Source organism: Tamandua tetradactyla, chromosome 5 (genome assembly GCF_023851605.1).
Source record: "Tamandua tetradactyla isolate mTamTet1 chromosome 5, mTamTet1.pri, whole genome shotgun sequence".
In the NCBI taxonomy this organism is placed as follows: Eukaryota; Metazoa; Chordata; class Mammalia; order Pilosa; family Myrmecophagidae; genus Tamandua; species Tamandua tetradactyla.
In genome coordinates, this window is record NC_135331.1 from 22454632 (window position 1) to 22473212 (window position 18581).

General features: G+C 41.0%; 1 protein-coding gene across 1 annotated transcript in view; it reads left to right on the forward strand.

The window, feature by feature from the left end:
* The window catches only part of SVOP (SV2 related protein), a 66804-nt gene that overhangs the window by 7459 nt on the left and 40764 nt on the right, over positions 1-18581 (forward strand). The window contains exons 3-5 of the mRNA XM_077160108.1: positions 2086-2171; positions 3152-3250; positions 8154-8225. Coding sequence (XP_077016223.1) covers positions 2086-2171; positions 3152-3250; positions 8154-8225 — 257 coding nt within the window. The remainder of the gene's footprint in view (positions 1-2085; positions 2172-3151; positions 3251-8153; positions 8226-18581) is intronic.

The window sequence follows — 18581 nt, forward strand, 5'->3', positions numbered from 1 at the left end:
GCCTCCCTCTGATTCTAAGCACTTTGTATGAATTACCTATTTAATCCTTACAACAGTTTTGATTAGAACTATTGCAATCATCTTTCCCATTTTGCAGAAGAGAAATTTGAGGCATGAAGGAATTAATTATCTTGCCCAAGGTCACACAGCTAGGAATTAGCCAAGTTAAATCAATACCCAGACAAATGGCCTCAGGGCCCACATTCTTACCCACAGCCTTGTGCTACCTTCAAGAGTAGAACTGGTCAAACAAGAGACTTCATCTTGGTCTCCTCCTACCATCTGATGCTGATTCCCAACATAAGAGAGGATTAATGGTTTAAACCCAAGGCCTGTTATTGGTGAATCTAAGGGGTCAATGACTGGGGGTGATGAGGAGTGGTTAGGAGCAGAGGTTTAGCTCTCATGCTGATCTGGGCTTCACTCCCAGATCTACCTCACGCCAGCTGTGTGACATTGGCCACTCCATGCCTCCTCTTTACAATGAGGACAATACTAGGACTTAATTCATAGCAATGTGGCAAGGATTAAATGTGATAACACACACCGAGCTCTCAACACGGTGCCTGGCATATGGTGGGCACTCGGTAAATGCACCCTTAGGTTATTTTGTTATTACTGCTCTTCTTAATAATGTTACAAGACTTGCTCTGCTTTCTCCTCAATACCCATATTTGATGAAAGAAATCAAAACCCACTAGCATGATAAGCACAAGGTCACAGTTCTGGAGAAAATTATGATTGATAATTATAATGTCAATCATAATTGTGGTTGAAATTCCAGAAAGACGATGACTCCCAGCAGGGACTGAGGATGAGATCCTCAGAGGAGGCCACTCAAGCATGCTCCTTTAGTCTTTTCATTTTTTTTAGCCAACTTCTTATTTTGGAATAATTTTAGATTTACAAAGAAGTTACAGAGATAGTACCACGAGTTCTCATATACCTTTCATCTAGCTTCCCCTAATGTTAACGTTTTACATGACCATTTGTCAAAAGTAAGACATTAACATTGATCCTATTAACTAAACTCCAAACTATATTCAGAGTTCACCAAAGTCTCCACCAACACTGTTCTAGGATTCAGCCCAGGACACCACATTGCATTTAGCATTTTAGTATTTTTCAAAACACTTATTAGCTTATAAATTCTATCTATTTTTTTCTGTGCATAAAAGGAACCCATGTCCATTTGGAAAATGCTCAGACATTATAGAAATGTGCAAAGTAGGAAAGTGACTATTGTTTTCAAAGATGACCCTGTTAAATTTGTGATCCATTCACTTAATCTTATTTCCCCCGTGTGTGGTACACATGTGTTGTATCTAATTTTATCACAAAGACAGCTCGTATGGTACTTCTGCACAAACTTGCCTTTTTCACTTAATTATATAGTGTGGAATCTTTCCGTGTAAGCACATAATGGAATTCTGCTTTATAAAAGTATATATATATTTTCTTAATAAATAAAAAAACTTAAAAAAGAAAAAAAAAGTATATATATTTTCCTGACGAAGGAAGTAATAAATACAAACTGGAAAAGGAAGAAGTTAAAGTCTTGCATGATTTCTTCCCTCCCCCCTCCAAAGACAACAAAAATAAAATCATAATGTAAAGTTTTGTATATATTCTTTGCATATACATATACACACACACATACCCATATACTATATATGCACACATCTACATTCATTTCCAAGAATAGAATTATACTAAATATTTTGTTGTTCTTGTTTTGTTTTAAAATTAATTAACATTGTATTTTGTGCATCTTTCTATGCTTGCACATTCTTTCCACCGTTTCAGCCCTATTTCATAATGTAGATGCATGATAATTTATTTAACCAGTCCCCTATCATTAGATATTCTGAGTTTTCCGGTTTTCCCTATTGTAAACAATGATGCCATGGACTCTGTACCATGATGTCACTTCATATTTGCTGGAATATCTTCTAGGATAAATTCCAGAAGCAGCATGTGTTGCCTTTAATTAGCTTGGCTGGGGAACCACCCCAGAGCCCCCCACACTGGGACAACTGCAGGGTACACTAATCCCTCCCTCTCCTCTTCCTCTCTCCTTGTCAGATACTTTCATGGTGGAAGATGCGGTGGAAGCCATTGGGTTTGGGAAATTTCAATGGAAGCTGTCTGTCCTCACCGGCTTGGCTTGGGTAAGTATTTCTGGGGGCCTGGAACCGTGTTCAGTCCCTGTGGATTCCTCATGAGGCTCAATTGGGTTTCCATGGTCTACAGGGAGGGGCATGATTCCTTTCATATAAGGCCTTTGCTTGATTTCCAATCAACAAAGTTATTTTAAGAGTTGGTGATGAAAATGGAAGTCCGTGCTTGGGGGTAGGGATGGGTGAAGGAGTTGGGTGTGGTTGGCAATTGGCCTTTAGGAGGTCAAAGCTTCTAGCTAATTAAGGTCCTGAACCTTTCAGAGCTGCAGGCTACTATGAGATTCTGATGTTAGCTTTGGAGCTCTCCCTGGAAAAACGTTGCACAGATAAAAATTTTCCATGTGTTTCGAAGGAGTCACAACCCCTTGTTTAAATGGCCTAATTTAAACGTTTAGACCTCTAATACAGTGGAAATAGATTTTTGTAAATTGTGTGAGGCGGTGATCTAACTATATACAGTTTCTCCAAATGGAGAGTCAACTTCCCCCATCCTTTTCCCCATGAGTTGGAAAAGCCACCTTTATGTTGCACCGCATTCCATTGGCCTTAGGGATCTGCCTCTGGGTTCTCGTTTTGGTTCTCTCATTCCATCTGTCTAGTCCTGTAAAAGCACACAGTATTTAATTATGGACTCTTTCCAGCACGTTTTAATATATTACAAGGTTGCACTAGTTAAAAGTATTGATAACTCGGTATGAACCATGACCTGTAAACCAAAAAGATCATTGTCTCTTTATTGCTATAAAAATGTTTTACTTGCATTTCAGAAATATGATGTTTCCCTACCTCATTTGAAGAGTGCCCATATTTTTTAAAACCACATAGTACGCACACATGAAGAATGCTGAATGTTATTTTGTCAATTCCTACGTGCTGTTTGAACTCCCAGAGCTCTTCAGCGGGTGGTGATGCCAGGTCGGGCACTCGGTGGGCAACATCCTGGCCTAATGGTGTTTCCTTCCTCCCTGCAGATGGCTGATGCCATGGAAATGATGATTCTGAGCATCCTCGCGCCACAGCTACACTGCGAGTGGCAGCTCCCCAGCTGGCAGGTGGCATTGCTGACCTCGGTAGGAAGCCCAGCCGCTCTCTCTTGTGGTGTTTCGTGCGTGTCCCCTGGGGTGCCCCGTGGGAAGCCGCCCCACCTCCTGCTGGCAGGGCTTGGCAGAAAAGAATTAAGCTGTGGGTGGAGACCCCGTGGCCTCGTTTCCTCCCCCATAACTCGTCAGGTTTGCAGCCAACCCAGTCCCACCAGAGGCCCAACTATTTGCACACCACCATGCCCTGGCATCGTGCTCAACGGCCAGGAAATTGGAACCCACTTGTGCATGTCACTTAAACCTTATAACCTTCACCTTTCTCAACTGCAAAAAGCAGATGCCAATTGCTCCCAAGCAAGGGTGATGTGAGGACAGGAAACAACACAATGCTGAACACAGAGCACATGTTCAATAAATGGTAGGTAGCTGCTGCTTCTTGGAATTCAGACTTGAAAGAGAGTGAGACAGAACGCTTACTTAAAAAAAATTTTTTTTTAATTTTATTTTTATTCCAGTAGCATATATGCAACCTAAAATCTCCCCTTTTAACAACATTCAGATACATAATTCATGTATTAATTACGTTCGTGATGTGCTATCATCACCACCATGCTCTACCAAAATTTTACAATCAATCCAAATAGAAATTTTGTGCAATTTAACCATTGACTACCCTCAGCCCATCCCCTCATAACCTACATTCTAACTCTATGAGCTTAGTTATTCTAATTATTTCATATCAAGGAAATCATACAAGGCTTGCCCTTTTGTGTCTGGCTTATTTCACTCAACATGAAGTCTCCAAGGTTCATCCATGTTGTCGCATGTATCGGCACATCATTCCTCTTTACAGCAGAATAATATTCCATTGTATGCATATACTGCATTTTAGTTATCCATTCATCAGTTGATGGACATTTGGGCTGCTTCCACCTTTTGGCAGTCGTGAAAAATGCTGCTGTGAACGTCATTGTACAAATCTCTGTTCAAGTCCTTGCTTTCACATCTCTTGGGTATATACCTAGAAGTGGGATTGCAGGGACATATGGTAATTCTATACTTAACTTTGCACAGAGATGGCACCGTTTTACGTTCCCACCAACAATGAATGAATGAATGACACATGCTCTCCAACGCTTGTCGTTTTCTGCTTTTTCATTAGTACTCATTCTGGTGGGTATGAGATGACACCTCGTTTTGCTTTGGGTTTACCTTTCCCTAATAGCTAACCACGTTGAGCATCTTTTCCTGTACTTTTTGGACATCTGAATTTCCTCTTTGGAGAAATGTCTATTCAAGTCTTTTGACCGTTTTTTAAAATGCAGAGCCTTCAGTTTTTATCAGAGATAGCTTAGCAGCAAACTTCCAAAAGAGAAGGGAATGGCCGAGCTAGATGAGAGGAGGGTAATAATGATAACCACAGCAGCTAATGGTTTTTGAGCACTTCCTGTGGAAAAGGCTATATATCCACTGAGTTCTTTCATCATAACCCTATGAGGTAGGGAGTTGTTATTAGTTGAGGAAATTGAGGCCAAGAGAGATAAAATAACTCTCCCAAGGGTGTGCTTGCTCGGCTGGTGGCAGAGTGCTGCTGAGAGTCACCCCGGGAATGCTGTTTCTCTACGGCCGACTGTTCTGGAATGGCCCAAGTGCCCTCTGAAGCTAGGCCTGGACCTGAAACTAGCAATGAATCATGCAGGTCAGCGGCAGGCCTGCATTGTCATAGTTCAGTCGCCTCAAAACGTGCGACCTTGACAGAGACACTTTATCACTGTTTCCTTGTCTGTAAAACGGAAGTGATAACACCTGTTTTTCTGTGGGTGGGCCACAAAATACATACAATGCACAGAACTGCAGCAGGGAGTCAGGAAAAGGTAGTTCCTTCCTGTCTGCCGGCCTTTCATTTCTTTCTTTCTCTTCCTCTCTCTCTCTTCTTCTCTTCCTCTCTTTCTCTTTCTTTCTCTCTTTCTTCCTCTTTCTCCCTTCTTCCTTCCTTCCCCTCCTATGCCATCTCTCCCTTTCTTCCTCCCTTTCTCCCTCCTTCCCTCCCTTCCTCTTTTTTTCTAAACATTTTATTGAGATATAGTTCACTTGTATAAATACCACACGGTTCACCCATTTCAAGGGTACTGTTCAATGGGTTTTAGTTTATTCACAGAGTTGTACGACCATTTGCTTGTTCTGTCTTATATTCCTCATTCTCTGTTTTTGCAAAGCAGGATCCCTGTGATGGCCTGTCACTGGCTAATAACAAACACCACCATTTATTGAGCACATATTATGGGCTGGGTCTGTGCTAAGGGCTTTGCATTTATTATCTCTTTAACTCTCTCAACTCTAGGAAAGAGTTGCCAACATTACCGGTGTGTCTATAGATGGGGAAATTGAGGCTAAGAGAGGTGTGGTGACTGCCCAAGCTTACAAGGCCTGTAAGAGGCAGAGGTAGAATGGAAACTGAGGCCTGGCAGACACAGGGCCCTGCTGCTATTCACTGCCCTGGGTTACCCACATATGGTATCAAGTTTGGACGTGGCCAGGTTTTCTATGGAAAAGTTATTGAACTTACTGTGTGTTGCCTTATCTGTATAAGGTACACAAGGAGGATAAAGGGGACTCTTCCTTGTTGGCACAGGAAATACGGTACAAGATTACCGTAATTACTGTGATATAGACCTAGTACTCTTCTGAGTGGAAATCTTTTCTTTAGGGAAAAAAATGGGTTTTTAGGGAGATGTTTAATTCTAGCAGAAAGCAAGGATATCACTTAGCACAGGATAAAGCAACAACACCTTAACAAAGACAATAATCTTCAAACACTTTTGCTTGGGTAATCCAGACAAGAATTGTGCAAAAACTACGCAGCCCCCAGGATCCTCTCATGTTTTTAAGTTGACATCTGTTTTAAAATTGTAGGTTATAGATTACATAATTTCTGGTATATTTGAATATTAAAAATTTAGATAGAATTATCATATCTTTTTTTCTTTTCATGGGCAGGCACTGGGAATCGAACCCGGGTCTCCGGCATGGCAGGCGAGAACTCTGCCTGCTGAGCCACCGTGGCCCGCCCCATATCTCTTTTTGAAATGTGTGCAGTGGAATTGAAATACTAAAGTAATTTGATACCTACCACTATCCATTTAAAGATAACACGAATAAGTCTTCAGAAGTTGGAAATTTTGCACTGCCTTGTTTTCTTCTTGGATTTATATTTCCATTTCCCCATGTAATTTTATCTTAATGTAATATTTTATTTTGCTTGAAAGTATTTATCACTGCCTCACAATTTTATGCAAAGTATAGAAACTTTAAATTATTGTTTTTTAGTTTTCTGAGATCATAAGGTGCAAAGGATTAAAATTTCTCCCCTGTACTGAGTTATCATTATAATTCATTATAATGAATTATAGATGAAAACATAATAGGTCAAACAATAACATATAACTAACTTGGATAAATAGTTAATAAACAAGAAATATCTGTATTCTTGGATGATTACTTATTGTTAAGATGAGGTAGAATTGAGCACCAGTTCTATTCCTATTTTTAATTTTTTCAAATTGGGAATAAATACAGAAAGCTTTGGTCACATAAAAAAAGGTGAGGAATGGAAGAAGTTTTGTTCTAACTCATTTCCTTAATGCCACCCAATTTTTAAAATGACTTCCAAATTGTGTGCCAAAGAACAAGCAGCAATCTTTCAGGAAAAATTATTTGTTTTTGAAAAATTATCTTCCTTATTGACTTTCCTCGCATTTTGATTAGATTCTCCTTCAGTTTTGTTAAAAAAAAAAAAAAAGGAATTGGTAACTAGATGACCTCTAAAAGGATTTGTAACCCTGTCATTGGTGTCCCCTTTGGAAGCACCCTAGAGAGTTTGAGTCCCAAAGCAATGCGCAGAGTAAGGCTGAGATAGATGGGAAGTAGGAGCGGATTAGGGAACAGGTTAGACCCTCAACCACTGGCCTGTTTTCAAGAAAGAGTACCTACGGAGGTGGAGGACCTGGAAATTAATTCCTATAAAACGTTACCTTGGAATGATTCTGTGTGTCTCCTGTTTGAAGCCCACTGCCCTATCCCATACCTGGAGGAAATATAATCTAGCGCTTTGGGGTTCTGCAGGCAGTGCCGTCACCTCTTTGGGCCTCAGTTGCCTCATCTGTAAAATGGGGTAATGATGGCCCCCATTTCAAAGTTGCTGCAAGGATTGGATATGAAGTCTGCATAGAGCATGTAGCCTGGAGTCTGGCACTTGGGGGTACCTAGGGAAGAGGGTAAAGTACAATTGATGAGGCACATAAGCTCCAGTCAGCCTACCTGTGTTTAAGATTCGGCTCTGTTCTCTCCTAACTGGGAAGTTGAGTGAGTTTCTTAGCCTTTCTGAGCCATGGGCTCCCCATCTGTAAAATGGGGGTTGCTGTGAGAGGATTAACAGTGTAATAGTGATTACATCTGGCAGGCGTGTGTGCTCACACTCATGGCTCATAGCTCCCATCCCAACCTCTTGGCTGCCTGCTTTACACACCCTCCAAACTCTCCTTTGCAACCTCAGACAGTTTCTTAGTGACAGGGCAAGGGGTCGACTTGGTATGGTGAGAAGTTGGTAAAGTGCCAGCTCTGCAGCCTGGTTTTAGTCCAGGCTGCACCGCTCAACCTGTGTGACCCTGGCCAAGGAAACTCCCCTTGCTAACCCTCCGTTGTGTCATTTATGAAGTGAGGATGATAATATCCTCCAGCCCTGTAGGATGGTTGTGAGGCTTATATGAGACCTTGACGCACTTAGAATAGAGCTCTGCCCCTTAGTAAGCACTCAGGAAATACTGGCTCACTTTTATCATTGCCAAGGGTGTGTTGTCATGAGTTTGATGCATTATGCCTTTTCTCCTCGATGCCTCGTGCTGCTGTCTAACAGGAACTGTCTTTCCCCCCACAGGTGGTCTTTGTAGGCATGATGTCGAGCTCCACACTCTGGGGAAACATCTCAGACCAGTACGGCAGGAAAACAGTAAGGCAAACTCTTCTAAGCTCATATCCTCCGGGTTATCTCCATGATCATGCGACAAGTAGCAAAAGCTGGGCTGCTTTAGCAATTGGGAGGCGTAATGATGGGCTCTGTGGCTGTAACTTTTTGAGTTGTAGTGCAGTGAAGAAGGCATTGCTCTAAAGGGATTTCCTCAGATTGAAAGGAAAGGACTGTGGATAGTCATTTGGAGACACATGAGAAAAGGAAGCTCTCCAGTGAAGGTAAATTGCCTGGGTAAATGCAAAACCCAGTAGTATGGTATCCTCAGTATGGAATGCTACTCTTCATTTCTGATAAAATTTAACATACAATTGAACGGGAAATGATCATCTTTCTATCATATGAACATGAAAAATATAAAAAGGCAATGTGTGACAAAAATAACATAGGGAGGGGAAACAGAGGGATTTAGGAGCAGAGACTGTGTATGCAATTGTAGTTAAGTTGGCATTATTTTGAACTAGTATGTTATAGATTTAAGCTGTTTCATACAAACCCCAAGGTAACCACAAAGACAGAATTTAAAATCTATGAAGGAATTGAAATGTGAAAGGGATCAATCAATGCATCACAAAAGATCAAATATACACAAAAGAAGCCTGCAATAAGAGAAGAGGGACAAAAGTATATATAAGATATATAAGAAACAATGCACAAAATGGCTGAAGTAAGTCCTGCCTTATCTGTAATTATACTGAATGTAAATGGATTAAACCATCTAATCAAAAGGCAAAATTGGCAGGATGGATAAAAAAGCACAATCCAACTATAAGTTTACCAAAGACTTACCTTAGACCTAAAGACAAACAGGTTGAAAGTAAAAGGATGAAGCAAAATATCCCATGCAAATAGTAATCAAAGGAGAGCTGGGATAGCTATACTAATATTGGACAACAGACTTTTTTTAAACATTTTTTTGTGTGAAATATGACATGTATACCAAAAAAGGCAATAAATTTTAAAATGCAATGCAACAAGTAGTCATAGAACAGATTTCACAATTTGGTATGGGTTATAGTGTCATGATTTCAGGTTTTTCCTTCTAGCTGCTCCAAGACACTGGAGACTAAAAGAAATATCAATATGATTCAGCAGTCATACTCATTTGTTAAATCCTATCTTCTCTGTTATAACTCCCCCTTCTCCTTTGATCCTTCTCCCAGTCTTAGGAGTATTTGGATTATGCCCACTCCAACTCTTTTATGTTGGTAAGGGATATTGATAATATGGAATGGGGATGGAACTAGTTAATGTTCTTGGAGAGGCTGAACACTCTGGGTTTCAGACTTATCTGGCCTAGGAACCATCTGAAGGTTTCAAGTTTCTGGAAAGTAAATTCAGTGAGTGAAACTTTTATAGAATCTCAGATAGAGTTCTAAGTATTCCGCAGGGTTAACAGGAATGGTTTTGCTTGGGTTTTAGCAAACCATGGTAATTAGCAATATTTAGCTGGAGCTGGAGTAAGAGTTGCCTCCAGAATAGCCTCTTGACTCTTGGACAATAAACTTAAAAAAAAAAAAAACTTTTAGTAACAAATCTTTACAAACATATAGTCCATACATGGTGTATAATCAGTGATGCACAATATTATCACCATGATCATATATATCACCAGTTGTATATTCATCACCATGATCACTTTTTAGAACACTTAATCACTCCAGAGAAAGAAATAAAAAGAAAAACTCATAGATACCATACCCCTTACCCCTCCCTCTCATTGACCGCTAGTATTTCCATCTACCCAATTTATTTTACCCCTTATCCACTGCATTATTTATTTATTTTTATCCATATATTTTTTTTACTCATCTGTCCATACCCTGGATTAAAAGGAGCATCAGACACAAGGTTTTCACAATCACACAGTCACATTGTAAATATTCTATCTTTGTACGATCGTCTTTAAGAATCAAGGCTCCTGGAACACAGCTCAACAGTTTCATGTACTTCCCTCCAGCCACTCCAATATACCATGAACTAAAAAGGGGGTATCTATATAATCCATAAGAATAACCACCAGGATAACCTCTCAACTGTTTGAAATCTCTCAGCCACTGAAACTTTGTCTCATTTCTCTCTTCCCACTTTTGGTCAAGAAGGCTCTCACCCCTTGATGCCATGTCCCAGCTCATCTCGGGAGTTCTGCCCCACATTGCCAGGGTAATTTACACCCCTAGGAGTCATGTCCCATGTAGCGGGGGAGGGCAGTGAGTTCACCTGCTGGGTTGGCTTAGAGAGAGAGGCCACATCTGAGCAACAAAAGAGGTTCTCTCAGGGTGACTCTTAGGCCTAATTTTAACTAGGCTTAGCCTATCCTTTGTGGGATTAAGTTTCATAGGGGTGAACCCCGAGATTGAGGACACAGCCTACTGACTTGTTTGCCATGCTTGCAAGAATTCCAGAAATTCCCCAAATGGGGAAGTTGAATATTTCTTCCTTTCTCCCCAGTCCCCCAAGGGGACTTTGCAAATACTTGTTTATTCGCTGCCCAAATTACCCGATGTATCAGGGCATCACACTAATCTGGACAAACCAACAAAATCTCACGCCCTATTCAAGATTCCATGTACTTTTTATGTTCAACTAAACTGATCATACAAGCTAAGTTAGGTAATGTGCTACCCAAAAAATAAAATTTACACCAAATAAATTTCTCTCCCTTTGATGTCACACAGAAATGTGTTCTGCTCTACCTTGGTCCTATCCAGATCAGCTTCCTTCATATCGCTAGTCGAAGTCTGACCCCTTTTTCAACTTTTTAAACAGCTCCTGTATGGGGTAGTGCTGATTTTCATAGGTCCAAAGCTCTAATCTGAGTGTCAGGTGTAATATAAACACTCAAAGTTTCTGGGAATGACCAGATTATATACAAACAGCTCAGTATTTCTGAATTTAGAAATAACAGTTGCAACTCCTGAATAGATGTGACTTTTGCAAGAGCTTTCAATCTAGGACCCTTTACAATAGCTCCCAACCTGATCACCCAGGTTCTCAACTTCAATTCACCAAGTTTTTATATTACAATTAGGCCATATGAGTGAGGCATGATAATATTAGTCTAGTTGTTTCTGACTTATTTTATTCAACATACTGTCCTTAAGGTTCATTCACCTAGTTGCATGCCTCACAACTTCATTCCTTCTTGTGGCTGCTCATAGTCCACTGTATATGTCCACCACAGCTCCCCCTTCCATTCCTCAGTCCTTTCACCCTTAGGCCACCTCCATCCATTGTGAATCATAAACACTGCCACCATAAACACCAGTGTGCAAATGTCCACTCGTGTCCCCATGCTCAGTTCCTTCATGTATATATATGTACATACTGAGCAATGGGGTTGCAGGGTCATACGGCAACCCCACCTCTAGCCTCCCGTGGAATCACCAAGCTGCCCTCCAGAGGGGCTGCAACTCTCAGCTTCTCACCAAAGTGAATAGGTACATCTCTTTCTCTGCATTTTCTCTAGCACTTGTGTCTCTCTGTTCATTTTTAAACAATTTTATTTGCACATCATACAATCCAACCTAACGGTATAGACATGCCTTCGCTGCCATAATCTATATGAAGACATTTCCTTTTCTTGCACAAAGAATCCATACCCCTCCGCTATTCCCCCTGCCTGTCGAGACTTGGTTTGGGCATAATGCCTTTGGACAATAGACTTCCAAGTCAAAATGTTACAAGAGACGAAGAAGGATACTATATATTAATAAAAGGGTCAATCCACCAAAGCAATATAACAATCAAAGACATTTATGCACATAATCGCAGTACTCCAAACTGGGCAAAGGACTTGAATGGAATTTCTCTAAAAACGGTTATACAAATTGTCAAATAAGCACATGAAAAGATGCTCAACCTCACTGGTCATCAGGGAAATGCAAGTCAAAGCCACAGCGTGAAATCCTTCATAACCACCAGGATAGCTATTATTTAAAACAGAGAATAATAAGCATTAGACTAGGGTGTGGAGAAAGAGGAATCATTATTCATTGCTGGTGGCACTGTAGAATGATGCAGCCACGGTTGAAGGCAGTTTGGCAGTTTCTCAGAATGTTTAAAATAGAATCACCATATGACCCAGCAATCCACTTCTTGGTTTATACCCAAAAGAATTGAAAGCAGGGACTGGAACAGATATTTCTACACCAATGTTCAAAGCGACATTATTCACAACTGCCAAAAGGTGAAGGAAGCAATCCAAGTGTCCATCAACAGAGAGATGGATAAACAAAATGTGTATACACACATGTATTAGTTTGCTGATACTGCCAGAAAGCAATATGCCAGAAATGGAATGGCTATTAAAAAGGGAATTTAATAAGTTACAAATTTACAGTTCTAAGGTCATAAATATGTCCAAACTAAGGCATCCAGAGAAACATACCTTGGCTCAAGGAAGGCTGACATGGGAAGGCACATGGCTGACATCTGCTGGTCCTTGTTCCTGGTTCCGTTGCTTCCAGCTTCTGATGCCAGTGGTCTCCTCCCCAAGCATCTGTGGTCTTCACTTAGCTGCTCCTGGTCAAAACTCTAGGTTTTATCTCTTAGCTTAGCATCTTTCAGGGCTGGAGATTTCTTCTCAACAGTTTCTGGCTATTACTGTGAGCCCTTGCTTAGCACCCAAGCTATTTCTGTCTCGATCTCTAAACATCTACATCAGCTCTGCCATTCCTCCAAAATGTTTCCTCTTTTGAAGGACTCCAGGAAACTAATCAAGACCCACCTGGAATGGGTGGAGTCAAATCTCCCTCTACTCAAAAGGTCACACCCACAATTGGACGCACCCCATCTCTGTGGAGATAATCTAATCAAAAGTTTCCACCCCACAATATTGAATCAGGATTAAAAGAAACAGCTGCCCACACAAGACTGGATCAGGACTAACACATGGCTTTTCTGGGGTACATAATAGATTCAAACTGGCACAAAGCACATGGACTATTATTAAGCCACCGAAAGAAATGGAGTTCTGATACACACGACAACATGGGTGAACCTTGAAAACAACATGTTGGGTGAAATAAACCCGACACAAAGGACAAATACTGTAGGGTCTTGCTTATATGAAAAATCAAGGACAAGCAAACTTTACAGACATAGTCATTTGTAGGTTAGCAGGGACCAGGGTGTGGTTTGGGAGGTGATAGAAAAGTACGGGTGATGGATATTGGTGATGGAAGCACAAAACTGTGAATGTAATAAATTCTACTGAATTTGTACGCTTGAATATGGTTAAAATGAGGAATTTTGATTGGCATATTTTTTACTACAATAAAAAGTTTTCAAAAAAAAATCTCAATAAATCCAGGCAAGGTTTACTTGGCCAACAACCCTGCTCAGGGAAAAGTTGCTGGACCAATAGTTCACACATTCTGAGCTAGTGTACTCTTTGCTTAATTGTCCTCTTTCTTGGACTCTTCCCATCAGCTTGTGGTTTCTCCAGTGGCAGGGGGTGTAGTGGGTACATGCGTGGAGCCAGGTAGACCATGGTTCAGTCCCAATTCTGCTGCTCTGGGTGTGTGACTTTAGGCAGGTCACACACCTGCTTATTTCACCCAACATGTTGTTTTCAAGGTTCACCCATGTTGCTGTGTGTATCAGAACTCCATTCCTTTTTGTGGCTTAATAATATTCTATGTGCTTTGTGCCAGTTTGAATCTATTCCTCTCTGAGCATCAATTTCCTCATCTGTATAAAGAAGAAAATAACAGAGCCTACATCGAAGGGTGCATTGAGGTCCTGGGTTGGACTGCTTTATACAATGCCAGGCACATCGTAAGCCCAGGACAGGTCAGCTGGCATTGCAGTGATAGCATTTCTAGCAAGTCCTTAAGGGGTGCTGATGGTGAGGTTGTTGGTCTTGGGACCCTACTTTGAGAACTATTGGTTTTCACTAATGAGAATCTAGTCCTGTGTTCTAAATAAACCTAGAATTCTGTTGGGAAAGGTAAAAGGAGAATATGGATAGTGGGTGAGTAATAGGCAAGGTCCGCTTGTTCCAACATTATGTCCTGGACTGAAAATAAAATAGTTCCTTGTACGTCAAGCCCAATACTAAACATGCTGCGTGCATTAGCTCATCTGACCTCCCTGAAAACCAGTGAACTAGGGACTAGTGCCACTGTTTTTACAGATGAGGAAACTGAGGCACCGAGGGTGGCCATCTTGCCCAATTCCACATATGTCCTAGAGCTAGGTCTTGCCTCTAGCTCTTTCTAAGTCTAGAGCCTTTATCTTAACCCTGATGCTTGTGGTTCAGACAGGTAGGTGCTCAATAAATAAATGTTGACTCAATGAATGAGTGAATGTTAAAGAAGAATGCTAGAAGTAGACTCCAGCTGCAGCCTTTTCTCCTGTTACTGGACAGGAGATGCACAGGCCAGCAGATAGCTTGGAGGTGGCCGTGAAAGAGTTGCCGAGAGCTGGCTGTGGCAGTCAGCGAGGTGGGAAACTAGTTGCAGCCATGCCAACCCAGAGAAATTTAAAGGGCTGGAGAGACCTGGGGGAAAGACCTCTCCAGGCCTTCCAAAGAGAGTAAAAGATGTTTCCTCCTTCCTGTTAGCCTGAAAGGAGATAGATTTCTCTGGTCTTTGGCTGCCAGCTCTGTAGACTCAGCCCCCATCCCTTCTCCCACTCACTTCGTGTTTCTGGAGAGTGTGAGTCATTGCTTTAGTGATTTTCTGGTTGGAAGAAAGAGAGAAGGAGGGGGCGGGGAGATGGGAGAGTGTAGAGGGAGAAGGAGGGAGGGCAGAGAAAGGAAGAAAGAGGGAAAGAGACATACATCCCCAAATAAAATAGAGCCATTTTCCTTGTGGAGCGGAACAGCAGTTAAAGGAACTGTAAAGCTGTGGCTGCATTTGAGGCTGGACATGACTCTTTAGGCCTTTAAAATAACTGGAGGACAAAGCTCTTCTGAGGTCTTAATGTGCCTTCTTCCTGAGCAGACTTGGTGTGGAGGTGGACAACTCGTTCTTGTCTCTGTGGCTAAAAAGATTTTTATTTTTACTTGTTTCTGAGACTCCCTTGCACATTGACAAAAATGCAAAAACCCATAGTGGAAAACTCTGGCATATCCTGGATTCTGTTATCCAGTGGCTGAATCATGGAACAGTAAAGAATATGAGGGGAGGAGGGGTCGATAAAAATACCTTAATTTGGGGGTCTGGATCTGCCACTGGGTGACTAAAGCAAGTCACAGCCCCCTCTTAGGCCTCAATTTCCTCATTTTTATTAGGAGGAGGTTGAATGAGATAATAGTGATGTTAACAGCTACTATTGTTGAATGCCCAAAACTAAGGGGCAAGTTGGTTTTCATCCCTTGTGTCCATCCTAATAATTTAGTAGGGGCTGCCAGAGCATGGCTTTGAGGATTCAGAAGGTTCGGTGGCAATGTGCTGTAATCAACTAGTGATGTCTGCCATGGGCATGGGAACAGGAGAGTGTGGGGTACATTTAGTAAGCTCCGTGAGGAAAGGGACTGTGCCTATTTTGTTCACTGAGGTGGCTCTAGCACCTGACGTAGTAACTGGCTCAGAGTAGACACTCAATAAATATTTCTTGGAGTGACTAAGCTGGGATGGATGAGGATCTTATCTCCTTATTTCCACTTTCTGCTGTGTCTTGTTCTCCACAGACCAGGAACCAACTTTACTGATGACCAGTCTTCATTTTCCAGAAGAGTCTAGAAAGGTTGCTAGCTTAAGATCCTGACTTCCCTGGTGTGTTTCTTCCTAAGAATGGTCATTCCTATGGCATTCCCAGGGGGTAGCTCTGCAAAATATAGACGTCTTCACATTTATGATGGCCTCAGAGGAGAAAGCTGTAGTCTTGGATTTTGAAAAGGGTCATCGGTGGGTTTTCACTGATGCTATTTACTGAATCTTGTGAATTGTAATCACATTTTGGTGCCCTCTAGAACAGGGTTTCTCAACAGAGGGGAGGATCTTACCTTCCAGGGAACATTGGGGGATGACTGGAGATGCTTTTGGTTGTTTCAGCTAGGGGTCTCCAGGGGGTTGAGGCCAGGGATGTGGAGTAAATGGGCCATTGTTCATAAAGCTTAGCACAGAGGAAGCATTTCAGAAATGTCTGCTATTAATCCTATAAGTTTCCAAGCTCAGGAGGCAAAGAAATAACAATGCCACTATTAAAATCCAGGTGTTTCTGGCTCCAGCTGTTCAGAAACTCCAGCCTTGGCTGCCCAGAGACGTAACAAACATCTTCCAGAATTCAGTTATTCAGTTGTGTATTCAGCTGTCCCAAATAGATGACACTTGGGGAGCTGTCTATAGAGAGCCCCCTCCAGGCCTCCTCCATGTTCTGCTAAATTCCACACTCAACATGTAGCTTACGTGATCATGATTGGAGAGAGAGGAGAGAACACGCCCACCAGTCTGGATGAGAAAAAGCCTCTTCCTCCCCAGCTTAGAATTCCCACCCAAGCTTCAGGAAGAGTGGCTGAGTTTCTAATTCTAAAGCTTCCCAGGAATTCCTCCAAGGAACACCAGTGGGTTGGGCAGCTGGCAGGTCTCAGCTAGCTTGGAGCGTCTCCTCTGAGCCTCTTGGTCTGCCGGACGCAACTGGGAGGTTTCCTTGAGCTGTCTGCTGGGTGGCTTTGCAGAAGATTCACGTATGGGGTTAGGACTTGGAGGACTACTTGGGTTCCTACAGAAGTTTCTGTAGCCTGGGGGCTTGTGGCGGCCATGGAAAGAAAATAGAACATTGAGGTTCTCATTCAGTGCCCCCACTTCTGAATGAAGTCATTTGAGCCAAGTTACGTCACCTCTCTGAGCCTCAGTTTTCCCTTCTGTGAAACAGGGTTGATAAGAGTGGGAGTTCATTTTTTTCCTTCCTTATTTTAAATTGGTTTATGAAACATATTGTACAAACAAGTATTATGATGATTATTTGGATTATTTTTAATATGCCTATGGATAAGCTAACAAGATATACATTCAGGTAGTTAAGATTTCCATATGTTAATTGTAAAGATATTTGTATCTTCGTATTTTCCTGAAATAAGGAAACTGATTAGTAACATAGATCATTAGTATAGCAATGCAGATATTTGTAAGAACGTCCTACTTAATATTTTGAGAACATCCACAGTTTTGACAGCTGTTCAAATGGTATCTAAGTTTGTTTTTAATATTTAGAATTTAAGAACTTTACTATCGGAATATGTAGATTTTTTCCTTGTTGACTTAATTTTAAATTGGTTTATGAAATTTACTGTGCATACACAGGCTTTACAATGACTATATGGATAATTTATTTCAATATGCCTATGGTTAAGCTATCTATTGCTGATGGTTCTAACTATATCATTTGTTTTCCTAAATAAAAAATACGTAAAAAAAAAGAGAGATGCATTTGATGATATTAAAAGTTTTTGATATTTTATGTAATAAGACTAATTTATCACATTTATATACATTACAGTTTTTGAACATAATTATGTAAAATTCATAGTTCCTTCCCAAATTAGAGTATTGGTTTAAGAGTTTTATCAACAATTCCAGTTGCTCCTGCTTTAGCAGAGCAAAATATCACTGAATTGAGATGAATTTAAAAGTGTATTTAAGAACTACAATGACTTAAGAAATATTGTCTAATTTGTCATTATTGTCAGTAGAACACATGTGAAGATTTTGGTTTTATCAATATAATTAGTGATTTTGCTGAAATGAATACAGCAAAATTTAATTTCAGATAATAAATATATGTGTTAAAAAAAAAAGAGTGGGAGCTCAAATGCTTGTTGGGAGCATTAAATGACAAATTGTATGTGAAGCACTTAGAACAGTGTTTCCTGAGTTTAGTTAGCCTGCAATAAATATTATTTATTTAGCCTGCAAAAAATGATTATTGTTTGGGGCTCATAGTAAAAAAAAAAATTCACAATATGAACAGGGTACTTGCTAGTTTAAAGGCAGTAGGTCCCTGTTTCTAAGAAGGAGGAAAAGGAGTGGTCTGCAGGTGCCAGGATTGTCTCTGAGGATCCCAGGGTCTCATGGTCCTATAATATTTTCCTTGTAATTGAGCATGAATGGAGAATACCAAGAGGTTAAGTGTCAAACAGCCCTGGGGGCAGCTGAGCAAAGCTGTTCAATAGCTGGATGATGTCAGCCTACTCCTTGTGAGGGCTGCAGACCTGGCACTTAAGAGGTCCCAAGACTTTCAGCTATTCTCAAATGCTGGGATAGGAGTTTGGCCCTTCTGGGCTACACATGACATGTGGGTGGCCAATGGGCCAACCATGGCTCATAGACACGTTCTATTTATCCCATACAACATTTTGTAGGATTTTTGACTCAGTTGCCTTCATTTAAA